Source organism: Hylaeus anthracinus, unplaced genomic scaffold (genome assembly GCF_026225885.1).
Source record: "Hylaeus anthracinus isolate JK02 unplaced genomic scaffold, UHH_iyHylAnth1.0_haploid 11981, whole genome shotgun sequence".
Classification (NCBI taxonomy): Eukaryota; Metazoa; Arthropoda; class Insecta; order Hymenoptera; family Colletidae; genus Hylaeus; species Hylaeus anthracinus.
The window spans coordinates 159-13,005 of NW_026534329.1; the positions used below are offsets into that span (position 1 = coordinate 159).

Here is a 12,847-nt window from a genome sequence, read left to right on the forward strand (position 1 = left end):
TACTGTTGTGTTGCATTCGGTTCCGACAGCGGAAAGTAATAATTATTATTATTTATTAGTTAATATCGACGACGTACGATACCGCGACTATGATTCCGTTAACCCTTTGCACTCGGATATCCACTGGGGATAGAGTCACGTTGTACGTGACAGATATTACAGGTTATGTTAATTAATTGATTCTAGCGTGTTCCGTTTAATAATAATGTGTGCTTATAGAAATGAAGATTGCCACAGAATGCAGGTCAACTATTCCTTAACTATGAATAGTTATAGTTCTGTGGGAAAAATTTCAAGTAAGTAAAGCGTTTTCGATAAGTAGCTCTGGCCTCGGTTTAATGATAAAATGTGCCTGAAAATGTTGAAATATTTACATATTGTTATATGCGTTAACAGTGTTATTATGTATTGTTGGGGCACCTTATACGTAGTTGATTATCTATCGGTAAAGGTCGCATGTAAATAGAAACAAAGATGTTTGATTGATTAATACCTCACAATATTGAATTCAAGTCGATTAAGTGCTTTAAGAAGGAAGAACAAGTATTAAGCCTATTCGAACAACATGATTTAAGTTGTATTCTTAAATGCAAAGTGAAGAGGGTTAATAGCAACAAAAAATTGAGAGACAGCTTTCGTTTGACTATGTGTTTTCGGGGGTTATTTCTGCCAGGGTTAGCTCTGCAAGGGTAAGGTCTGCGCGGGTTATTTCTGCGAGGGTTATCTCTGCGAGGGTTATTTCTACGAGGGTAACAGTAACAGTAACATCGCAACATCGTATCAGTAACATCGTAACAGTAACATCGTAGCAGTAACAATAACAGTAACAGTAACAGTAACATCGTAACAGTAACAGTAACATCGCAACATCGCGATGAACATATGAATAATAAATTAATGCTTACCATAATGTATGGAATAGAATAACGCACGTTCTTTGCGTTTTTACCGGCACCGACACACACCAACACACACCTGATCACCTGACGTCACGAGAGATTCGATGAGGTTATGTTGCCTGTGTGTTGCTCCCATCCATCTCGCGTTTACGAGCTACGACGCGTCTCATATGTGTGGATAATATCGGGTGGATATGTGGCTTATAATGTGTTCTAATTTTGTTCCCGTACAAAGTATATCCTGTGGAAAATTTACAAACGAACCAACTCTCTTTACTACTCTCTCTTCAATTTCATGACATTTTACCATTGTTTCCGTATATACTGAAAGTATTAAAACGATGCATTTCGTTTGATAAAGGATACATTTATTTTATATTTAAAAAATACTTTTTACACGTTGCTTGGATACTGTTCGGACATTTATTTACATTACTAAACTTTTCACACTTAATATGCATTTCCGTTCATTACAAGCCTACTTTGATCATCGTTGTTTTTATTGTGATCAAACTGTAATTTCTAATCCGTGTAAAGTGTAAACAGTTCTACGGCTTTCTAATGTATAAATATTACTAACAACGATGTCGATAATTTTGCGATAGATGCGCGTTATCATTCATCCATACACTCATTCGTTTTCAACCATTCGATTCATCCTCTTTTCAAGATTCTGAGGTATAATCTGTGAGTTAATGTATCGAATAATCGTATCGAAAAGAATTATACATTTGTATATTAGAGTTCAACGTAACAGCCATGTTACGTTAAACGGTAAAGTTATTTGTTGTCCGATCTGCGGAATGGATATTGCAATGCATTTGTTACGCCTCGTCTTTTAGCCATTTTCCAATGATGGACATAAATTACTAGATTTAATAACCACGTTTAATTACTTCAAGTAATTAAAATCTGGCAAAACTATCTCCGTTGAACCGTTCGATGAAAATAAATATGTTTCAACGTTGGAATTCCAAACAAAATAGCGTTAGGTAGAACGACGAGAATGTTGTCGATTCTCTAAAAGGAAATTGTTTGGTGCTTCCAAAGTTGTATCTTTTTTTTCTTTTTTTTCCTTGTTACATATATATTTGGTCGTTGAGGAGAATTGCACCAGTTGTACGAAACGCTACGGATAACGTAATTTGTACAATGTTTCTAATGAATTTGCTTCGTCTAGGAAATCTTGATAACCTATACCGCCGGGGCTGTCAGTCCTTTTGGTTTAATCATCATCGTAGCTCGTTTTAACGTGTAATCCCAACCTCTCCAACGGAACCATACGATACCTTAAACAGAGAAGAAGAAAACGGCTTTCCTTTGATATCGCGGTCGTCGTCAATCTACGACAACTATCTGTTGGAAATTTTATTTATTCTGTTCCATTTTATTCTGGAATAGTTTCTTTTCTCGAGTAATTACTGACAATTTCAATGATAAACAAGAAAAAAACAAAACAAAAAAAGAACAGAGATGAGAGAGGGGAGATGGTAAAAACATATATATACCTTGCCGAGCGGTTAGATCTTGAGGATCGTTCAAGTAAAGACCGTTCAATCCGCGTCCGCATGATTTCCACCACCATCCACCTTTTAGCATGGAAGCACAATTTAACGATGATCTATCGTTGTCTCTGCAAATTCCAATTAATAGGATGGGTTAGGTCGGACAAGAAAGCTACGAGTCTTTCTACCGACAACACAGTACACGAAATATGAAAAGAGATGCATAAAACGACAAAAAAAGAAACAAAAAGAAAAAAAAAAGAAGAACCTGTTACCTGTTATAGGTCGAGAAGGGACTATTGTTTGAGCCATACCAGGGATCGTTTAAGGAATCGCCAGCATTTCCATCGTAGCCATCGATCTCTAATTTGTAATACTCTGCTTCCGAGTAGATTTTAAAATGAGAATACTGTGCGTACCTAGAAAACGGTGAACGGTGATAACTCGGTATCGTGTATTTATTTACGTATGTACATGGAATGACAATCGTAGCGTAGAGACATACTAGGAGCGATAAACGACAACGTTCGCTTTCTTTCTTTACCTTTTGTTTCCTTCGAAATCTTCGAGCTCGACTCGAAGCGTATAATCTTCGTTATTCGTTAGCATGTATATGTTTTCGTTACCCAGCCAAAACTCTCTGGCAGGATCGCCGAATCCGTTCTTATAATCGGCCCAATCCCGATTGAAATTTTCTCTTGGCTCTCCAAAATCGTCTCTTCTTTGAATGACCTATGCGTAAACGGAACATAACTACGTTATACTTGCGTTAGAGCTGCCGATAAATAACCCGTTAGACCCGTCAGATCGTTGCACGTCCGTGTTGGCATCTGGATTTTTGATACTCGTGAACGCGTGTGGTTGTTCTTGTTGTATTTAGTGAGTATGGCACGCACGATGGTTTTCAAACTCGTAAATACGGATTTTAGAAAGAAAGAAAAGAAAAGAAAAGAAAAGAAAAGAAAAAGAAAAAGGAAATATAATTGGAAGCAACAGCGAGCAAGTAAACGATAACGAGTAGACGAGTGTGCATCGATCAATCGTGAAAGCATGTTTAACGGATCGTATGTCGGTGGCATTCTTACCGTCCAACCTCCTTCGGCAATGTCTTGTTCGCAATAAACTTTTAGGAACCAGTAGGTGGTACCTCGTATTTGAAGATAATAGACACCATTGTCCCTCATGCCTGCGTTTAATAAATCGACGCAAGAGTAGCCCTGTAATAATGTATACACTTACATGTCCATGTATATTATGCGTTCGTTTTCTACGAATGCGTTACGATGATTTTTCGTTAGGGCGCGGGCGAGGCCATATATCGATGATTTGATAGTATTTAGATGAAAAAGAAATGGTAAAAGAAACAAAGTAGAGTCAGAGTACGTAACCGATGCTCGCGATAAGGCTCATCGTGGTAGTGTTCGATTATTTGAGTTGACCATTTAAACACGATAAACGAGTAAATCCAGTACAGCGACTTTCACGTCGCAGCGCAGTTTAAAGTTCTCGAGACGCGCAATTACGAGCAACTATAAGTCGTACGTTCAACTGTAACATCCACAACGATAATCGATTCGCGAGTTGCATAATCAATTTTCTACCTTCCCGAAACCTTCCTTTTCGAAATGTACATACATGTATCGTACGTGTACATGTTGTGTTTATTTGCATGCCCCAATTTTTTGTCTACTTGCATATAATAAGAATATGTAGTATCCCCTTGTCGATCGAGAAATCTGGCTAATAGAGGTTGCGGTAAAATTCTATACGCGCGCCACTTGAGCCCGCGATACGATATTTTAGTAAACGTACGAATTTTATGTACGAGTAAATAAATAATACGAGTGGCAAGAAGGTTTGGGGTTGCAACGAATCGACGTTACCTTAACGTCCTTATAACTAAGAAACGCATCGGTGGTGAAAGTCGAATTCGCCGGACTTGGTTTGTTTTTAACACTTGGAAATATCACGCCCCGATTTTTCGTCCAAGATCTTTGCGTACTCGACGAAGATGATGTCGTCCCGGAGATGCTGGTGAAATTCGGGAAGCTGCTGGAACCATTGATGCTATTGGAAATGTTTAAATTATTAACTGGTATAACGTTGGACGAAGTCGAAGAAGACATCGACATCGACACCGAGGAAACGACGGTAGTTGGCGTCACCGGTGAAATGGTGGTTTCGGCTGGAACATCTTCCGATAATCCAACGTATCTAAACCAACAAGAAAAGAAAAAAAAGAAACAAATGGTAGAAATGTGGAAATGTGATTTGTATTAATTAGTGTATATGTAAATTAAAACGATTTGCGATAAGTAAAGGAATACGCACTGACCTACTCGAATCGTATTCGACGAGTCGATCGATCGTGGGATCGAGTAATAGTTCCGCTGGAATTGGACGTTGGCCAAGAGTACCGACATCGTCTTCTTGCTTCCTCAACCTATTCTCGACTCCTTCCAAGTTTTCGATAATCTTGTTTGTCTTTGACCTCAGATCCGCGTGAATTTCACTAATTGCTCTTTCCTGCCTTTGCGTTTGCGTAAGCAACTCGTCCGACTTTGGCAAAAGATCGTCCACGGAACTTTTTGTACCAACCTATTCGAAAAATTCCATTTAGTTGGTCTAATCTTTACGATACATTTACGTCGACTTACCACGACACTCCAAACTTGATCCATTTTTTCGGAAACGGTCAGCATAGGATACATCTGTTCGACGAGACGATCAATCTTGCTTTGCTTCTGTGGCATTTCCGTTGTTGTTGTTGTTGTTGTAATATTGAATGTTTGTTGACCGTTTCCATTTCCATTTCCATTTTCATTTCCATGTCCTCTGACAAGTATCGCATCGTGTACATCCGTCATCATATTGAAGACGTTTTCCAAATGATCCGAGACCAAATTCATGTGAAACTGCAACTTTCTATCCATGTTACCTGTAGTTTGTCTCAAATTTTCAATTTCGATTGTTATGTGATTCATTACTTCGTTGCTCATCGCTTTTGTGATTTCAATTACGCTCATGCTAACTGGTTTTTTCTCGCTTGCTTCGGCGTTTATATCGTCATTTTGTAAAAAGTTATTGTCCAATTGATTTTTTAGGTCGACCAATTTATTGTCTATGTCGGACACCTTCTGATCGAGCGACAATAATTTCTGACCGAGAGTCTCGGGTGATGGATCTCTTCGAGCATGGTGAATCGCTTGATCCGTCGGCGTCGGGGATGTTTCGTCCAACGAATGCGACTGGGAATCTGTGCAAAACAAAGAAAAGGAACAAAGGAAAGGTAACGAGTAGCAAGTGAGTAAATATACGTGTATAATTACTCGTATGGAAGTAGATATGATTATTTTTTCGAGAGAAACGTGTCGTGTGTCGTGTGTCGTGTGTTGTATGTACATACCGCCTCCAATTTCACTGTCATTTTGATCGTTGGATGGTGGTCTCGTTGAATAAACGGCACGATCGGTTGACAAAAACATTGGCTGAGAATTAAAAAGCTTCAGATCCAGCGTTCGAAGTTTGGTAATTACTGCATCGGTCTTGTCGATATTGTCGTTTACCCGTGAATCCAAAGCTTCGACTCTTCTCATCAAATGTTCCACCGCTTTGTCCAGATTTTCGATTCGTTGCAATTTCGATTCCAGAGTGGAAACTATTACCTCGAAAACGTTGAAGAGGTACTGTTCTCTGAAAATGGTATTCCATCGTATCAAACAACGCTACAGCGAATTAATGAACCTTTCTATTCGAACGATTCGAATTATTCAAACGATTAATAATTACACACATATTTCCGAATGAATTAATAGCCCTTTTATATGTAGCAGTAGCACGTCCTATTTCAACACCAGTATTTTCCAATTTTCCAGACATTTTTCCTATAAACGATATCGCTTTTAAAACGGAGCTTGATCTATGACAGCTTAAATAGATGTATCCTTTCTCCTGTTACGATGTAAGTTGTAAGCGTGCCTTGAATTTTACGCAATCGATTCGCAGCCAGGTCAGTTGTTAGTCGTATTCGTACTTTACTACGGTCCTTTCGAATCTTATTACCCAAGCTATAAGACGCTCTTAACATTTGATACATTGTAACGTCGAAAATTATAATACACGAGGTCTAGGCGTGTTAGTACATCTACGAAACGCGTATATTATTTCAATTATTCGTGTGAAACAATGTTTGGCGGAGAATCGAAAGGATGAAAAGTAGTAACTGTCGGTGGAAAAGTGGAAGCGAAATGTTTTGTGGGATAGAATGGACGACATTCCGCGACCGGAAATACCTATAAGAATGTTTGCAAAAGAAACAACAGATTGTAAGGCGAAAGTGATAGTTGGAACGGAGCTAGTCTATACATATAGGCGGTTGCGGAGCGATGTCGCACGAAACAACATTATCTTGCAACTGCCTAAACAACCCTTTCTCCTACATTTTATTTACTGGTTTTACGCGTCGTCATCGACGAATCTTCCAAACGCCACTACCATTTACGATATACATAATCGTTTGTTTGTTCGTTCCATCGTTCCATCGTTCCTTCGTTCCTTCCTTCCTTCCTTCCTCCCTTCCTTCCTTCCTTCCTTACTTCCTTTCTTCCTTACTTCCTTTCTTCCTTCCTTCCTTCCTTCCTTACTTCCTTTCTTTCTTCCTTCCTTCCGAGGAATCTTGTGCAAAGCTTGTGCAATCTTATTGTCGTAACTAGAGCTCGAGGGTTTGTTACGCAACCAAACAACTAGTGCCCCACTGGCGTCATTCTATCCTTGCGATCCGATCGGTTCTCTTTCCGTTCCCTTTGTGTCCTTCTCGCGATACCGATCGTACCGATTCGAACAGTGCACCGATCGATCGATCCACTGTCATTCTGCCCGATAAGTATACACGATTCTCAAATTTGTATCGTTACGACATTTTTATATCGTCCCACCTTTACGAGTCAGGTAGCATTTTCCAAAATACACTTTCCTGTTAATATGGACATACATATATCGTATATTCGCTACAAGAAGGAAACGATATTTTTATTTGCTTCGTATCCCTATCAATTTCGGAGAGAAAGGCTGGTACCGCTTATCGCTTGATACATATATGTACATACATGGATGTATCGAACGCAACGTAAAACGTAACGTAACGTATTATGAAATTCTGTCAAAAAGTCCGAGAGATCTAAAATAGCCTACATGTACTATAGTCGATAGTACGGTGAAAGGAAAAAGTTGCCAACCCTTTCATTTTCGTAACGTACGCGCCCGTGAGAAAGAATGAAAAAGAGAGCGGGTGGGGGGCAGGTAGCAGTGAGAGTGGGACCGAGGGTCGTACAAGTAGAGGGAGAGGGAGAGGGAGAGGGAGAGAAAGCAGAAACAAATTATTCTCGTAACTGGAATTTAATGAACATTAAAATGTAGCCAAGGAAAACGATATGCTTGCTTCTCGTATTTTCCGATTTACCAAAAAATTACAGGGCAAATACTATGCTCACGATAAACGATACGTAGCAAACAAACGTACAAATCGTAACGAACTGACCGACAATCAGGAACAACACATTTTCGTTAGCGACCAATCGCGCGATTTTTCGAGTGTACAATTCCCATTTCGGATCAACTATGCGGATATATTTATTTTAAGTAACGTTTCACCAACGGACAATTACAACATAACCATCTACTCGTGTATCGAACAGTAGAACGGAAGAATTTTCTCGACGACTTAAATACGCTCGTGAAAAGATGATGAACCGAGTAACGTTTTTATTACGCTGTTAGAAACACAGAGATGGTAGTTTTAACGAATTTGCCGATCTATGCGACCCGCCGCCATCCGAACATGTGCCATGTTGCGGCGGTCTAGGCGGATCCAGTCGGTCTATATGTAGAACAACGATGAGAACGATCCTTCCAGCTTGTTTATTAACGTAACGTCACGGTCAAATTTAATGCGTAGATATACCTTGTTGGAATGACGGAAGAGAACGAATGGTACCTAGACCGTTAATCAAATTTGTAGGGATTGATTACGTAAACGATAATAGAATTCTTGTTGTTTGTCTATTGTCGCGCGGTAAACGGTGGCTGCAGAGCGGGGTCCGCACCGATTTTAAAGCAAACTTTTCACCTTGTTTTGTACAGTTACATAAGCGGTGGACTAACGTAAGTCGACGGTACAACGCGAGACAAACGCGACGCGACAGCAGGATTTATAGTGGTATATCGTTGGTGTACACTGCTACACACCGCACGAATCGAGAGGATGAAAAGAGAAAGCGAGAAAAAGTCGAGTACAAACCTGTTGGATACAATAGCGGAAATTTTTGCTTCGATTTCTTACGATTAAAATATGTGATGACAGGTGGAACAGCACGGCGTAGCGGCGCGAACCGAGACGGATCAGCGCGGCATTTAAATCCATTTTAATCTATGTATACATATGTAGACCGATGAGATACATACATCTATTCGAGCTTTTCCAACCAAACAACAAACTTGTCATCGTCCGGATCATCAGAGCATTCATCTCGTTCGAGTACGCGAGTACGATTGATTATGATCTCGCGTTGCGCGTTAAAATAGACATTCCAAAGATAATGGATCAGCTGATACCAACTTACCTGTTTCGCTGAGGATTACGAATAGGTGTCGTCGGGATCATGTTTCCGCTCGTGTTGTTTCCATTGTTACTGACATTGCGAATATTCCGCTCGTCGGCAGAGGTCCTCGGCAGTCTAGGACTTCCAGCAAACACGAAACCCAACAGGCACGTGGTAATAATTATAGCCTGTTTCATACTCGAATCAAATCAAATAGAAAGAAAGGAGGTACGACAGATGAAAGGACGAATCGAAAGGGAATCTACTAAGAACGGCGATCGCGACGGTGACGAACAAAATGACGATAGAAACGTTGTAGACACGGAAGGAAGACATTCAATTTGAAATACGCGTACCGACACTCCCGAATAATACTTTGCGTTCGATTAGCTGGCCACGTACAAAAAGTTCCTCTTCTCTTCGACCGAAACATCCATATACCGTTAATGTATGCAACAAACCAAAAACGGAAAACACACCAAACGAAGGTGTGTAAATCAACGGATACGATTGTCTCTTCACTGGGATTTTCAAATATTCCCAAAACACTCAGCACTCGCGATCAAACCTAATCGCAACGATCGCAAAGATAACTGAAATGCTTTTCGTTTGATAACTATTACATTTCGACACTATTACAATTTCATTTTGTAAAACGTATTACAAGCTCGATAGAATTCGATGATACGTATGTAACGTGGCTATGGTATTTTGTGGTTTCGTGTTAGAGCAATATCATCGGTTCTCGTTCGACGTTTTACGCTTCTCGGTGTCCGTTTCTCTTGTTAATCTCACTCGTTGATCTCGAAACTTTTAATCTCCACGAAGAAGAAAGCAAAAGTCGTTGGTACATGCCGTAGGGTTTTCCACTGTCGTCGTTGATCGATACAGCGTACAGGTGCGCACGAAAGAGCAAAGAGGAGAAAACGACGAGGCAAAGCCAAAGAGATAGATCGGTAAAGAGGGGAAGGGCTGGTGGGTGCGTAACGTTGTTTCTCGAAAGACTTTGCTGGATAAACGAAAACCACGAAATTACGTAAACGATCGCGCACACGCTACCGTTAACCAGACGAAGTAACAAACGATTATTTATCCGAGGTGAATCGATAATCCGTTCGTTGACGCACAGCCTCGTGAAACGTCCTCGGGGCTGACTTCGACCGGAGTTTGCCCGCTGGTCTTTGCGTTATGTTGGTTACGTCTATATCGGTGCGGATCGGAGAACCGCGCGAGGCTCGTGCCATACACGGTTCCATCACCCCTACTTGCTTTTGCGTTCCTCGTTTGCCCGCTCCTCCCTCTCCTCCCTATCCTAACAAAATGCACACCGGTAGACGTTGACGGCCGGCCGCCGCATGCACCGTCGCGTATCTTTGCTTCGTGGTGAACGACGGGACCACCGACACCATAAAACACCGACAACTATACAATCTCCGTTCAACTGTAAGAGTTACTTTCACGTACATACGTGTCCACGCTGAAGGACCTATACCTCTCCCCACTGATCTCCCACCGACCATTCTGGTCTCTTTCCGTCCTTTCCCCGTGTAAAGCCGTGATCCGATCTCCTGAAACGATTCGATCCGTTTGAATTCGTTCCGTTTCGTTTCGTTCCGTTCCGTTCTGTTCCGTTCCTCTCTGGACCCTCGTTTCCTTCTCTACTCATCCGTTCCGTTCCATTCCATTCCATTCATCTTGTCCGATCTTTGCTTATTCTTCGGTACCTTCCTTTTTCTGATCAACGTTCCATTGCCGTTTGCAGCTCACCGAAAACAACCCGAGACAGCTCGAAATCGAAAACGCGTATCATCCTACCGCTCCGCCCTGCACAAATATCGTTCGGTAAGCTGTAACGAGATTATTTTCAAAATTTTGAGAAATTTGATCGTTTGACATTCCGAGAAATGATGGATGCGCATATCCGCGCAATTAACAGTAGAGTTAAGCTCTACTTGTTTTTCTCGTTAGAAGCGATCGAGCTAATAGTCGTATAGTCATCGCACAGCTCGATAGAAAATGTTCGGATCGTATCGCGTCCAAGCTACGATAAACCAAATGCAGTCGAATGTTTCGTTCAATTTTTCTAGATAGACTCCGATAGATTCGTTGTTTGCACCTCAAGTTGACAATCTATTTTCCATACGCATCCTTTTAACAACATAATTATCCATATGGACAACGTTGTCGATTACTTTTTTGCAGATGTTGCTGCCGCTGCTGCGTAATTTTCCTGTTTTCTTTAGTGCTGAAAGCGTATTAGAGAAAGACATTTAAAATCTAGTTGAAACAATGGTACGTATCGACAACTCGCGTTTATTAAACATCGATTCGATAGTCGATGACGCGTTCCTCGAGAAGCGAACATGTAGCTGCTTATGCTTAGCTTATATTTACCGTGAAATGTGCATTCCGTGATTATTAGGCCGCGTCGACGCCAACTATGCATTGAAATTCCAAAGACGACCTCGGCAACGAAGAAACGTGAAACTGAAAAAATGAGAAAATTGCATCCGAGGAAAATGAAGTTATGAGAACACGGTGATCGAGAAGTTAAGTGAGAGAAGGGCAAGTAGATGAGGGAGATGCGAATGAAAAAGTATGGCAAGGCGAATGAGAACGATTAAACCTACTCGAGAAATAAAAAGACGGAAGACGATGAAAGTAAGGGGAAAAGAATGGATCGAAAGATAAACGATTGTCGGTTGGATTGTTTGCCACCATGTTCGAATGTTTCGAAAGGTGATTGAACGGGCAAGTGGGGCGTAATGAGAGTAACAGCGAACAGAGAGCGAACGAGGCTCGTTGCTCGTAGCCGTGGTCGTTGTCGGACCAGTTGATACGTTGATCGACCGGTCAACCGGCTGGTTACCTGTTCGTTCGTTGGTTATGTTGTTCTATCTATCGTAATACTCTTTCGTTGATTGAAAAAGGATAAAACACAGAGACCAGATCGCGAACTCCGACTTTCTGTGAATGCTATTAATATCGCCTTGAGGTAAACACGCTTGATCGGTCTTGCAGCCTTCGAAGAAGCCTTGTGTACGTACAGACAAACAGACATGCACACACACGCACGCACGCACGCACGCACGCACTCACTCATATACTGAAACAAATATTTTACGCTTTCCACTCGAGAAACAAGAATTGCAAAGTTTCATTTTATTCGCGAAACAAACAACGAATCGCTCAACGACCGAGTGCTCGAATTAGGATAGAATTATGTGTAGCTGATAAATCAAGTTTCGTTACCTCCGCGATTACTTTGTTAATATTTTAATCCTTGTCGTAGAGTTTTTTTGTTTTATTTGAAAAGATAGTGCGACGCATCTATGTAGACGGCTACACATTGAAACAAGCTTCGTATTTCATTTATTTAATCGTATTAACCACTTTTGGGCAGATAACATGGTTTGACCGTAATTTTCTATGCTCGAAGAATTTCAAATATACAAAATAACGACGATTCGTTTTCTCCAACTAAATAAAAAATAAAAAATATAGATACATAATGTAAATAAATACAATTCATACACCGATACTCCTTTCCTCAATAATATGGTCTCCGTGGATTATTCTGAAAGAAACGAAAATCTCTCAGTGTTACGGATAAACGGTAAACAAAGAAAGGATGCGTGTGTCTCGATTCGTCGTACCAAAGGATTAGGCCTAAATCTGTAGGCGAGCATCATTCTTTTCCTATAGGCATCGAATTCGTCATCGTCTCTGGATACACCGTCTGGTCTTTCGGAACCCAAGCCAGCGCTATCGAATCGGTTGGTCGCCCTGAAACGAAATAGATTATTATTATTATTATTATTATTATTATTATTATTATTATTATTAT

The 12,847-nt window shown here is 40.6% G+C and overlaps 2 protein-coding genes and 3 long non-coding RNA genes across 10 annotated transcripts in view; 2 read left to right on the forward strand and 3 right to left on the reverse strand.

Annotated features, from left to right (window-relative positions):
- Positions 1 to 203: 203 nt before the first annotated feature.
- Positions 204 to 12,847, forward strand: part of LOC128885555 (uncharacterized) — a 14,629-nt gene continuing 1,985 nt past the window's right edge. Inside the window, exons 1-2 of the long non-coding RNA XR_008459631.1 lie at positions 204 to 296; positions 5,509 to 5,707. This is a non-coding gene — a long non-coding RNA (uncharacterized LOC128885555). The remainder of the gene's footprint in view (positions 297 to 5,508; positions 5,708 to 12,847) is intronic.
- Positions 316 to 849, reverse strand: LOC128885554 (uncharacterized). The gene is made up of 2 exons (XR_008459630.1): positions 817 to 849; positions 316 to 552 (listed from the first exon to the last, which is right to left on the reverse strand). It is a non-coding gene; the product is annotated as an uncharacterized LOC128885554 (long non-coding RNA).
- LOC128885548 (angiopoietin-2) lies at positions 1,200 to 10,075 on the reverse strand. 5 transcript variants are annotated; one of them, XM_054139644.1, is made up of 10 exons: positions 9,022 to 10,075; positions 5,811 to 6,097; positions 5,062 to 5,660; positions 4,740 to 5,002; positions 4,288 to 4,618; positions 3,490 to 3,621; positions 2,949 to 3,136; positions 2,680 to 2,823; positions 2,408 to 2,532; positions 1,200 to 2,188 (listed from the first exon to the last, which is right to left on the reverse strand). In XM_054139644.1, the coding sequence occupies exons 1-10, from the start codon at positions 9,195 to 9,197 to the stop codon at positions 2,094 to 2,096; spliced, it is 2,340 nt and encodes a 779-aa protein (XP_053995619.1). In that variant the 5' UTR covers positions 9,198 to 10,075; the 3' UTR covers positions 1,200 to 2,093. The 5 variants fall into 5 exon arrangements, with proteins under 5 accessions (XP_053995619.1, XP_053995621.1, XP_053995622.1 ...); XM_054139646.1 differs by lacking the exons at positions 1,200 to 2,188; positions 9,022 to 10,075 and adding an exon at positions 8,700 to 8,935 and having other exon boundaries at positions 2,207 to 2,532; XM_054139647.1 differs by lacking the exons at positions 1,200 to 2,188; positions 9,022 to 10,075 and adding an exon at positions 8,364 to 8,537 and having other exon boundaries at positions 2,207 to 2,532.
- On the forward strand, positions 10,505 to 12,578 carry LOC128885553 (uncharacterized). The gene is made up of 3 exons (XR_008459629.1): positions 10,505 to 10,842; positions 11,203 to 11,292; positions 11,423 to 12,578. It is a non-coding gene; the product is annotated as an uncharacterized LOC128885553 (long non-coding RNA).
- LOC128885547 (uncharacterized) overlaps positions 12,356 to 12,847 on the reverse strand; it is a 5,024-nt gene continuing 4,532 nt past the window's right edge. For both annotated transcript variants that reach the window (XM_054139642.1, XM_054139641.1), the window contains exons 8-9: positions 12,657 to 12,786; positions 12,356 to 12,577 (exon numbers count right to left, since the gene is read on the reverse strand). In XM_054139642.1, the coding sequence (XP_053995617.1) occupies positions 12,551 to 12,577; positions 12,657 to 12,786 (157 nt within the window). In that variant the 3' untranslated portion in view covers positions 12,356 to 12,550. The remainder of the gene's footprint in view (positions 12,578 to 12,656; positions 12,787 to 12,847) is intronic.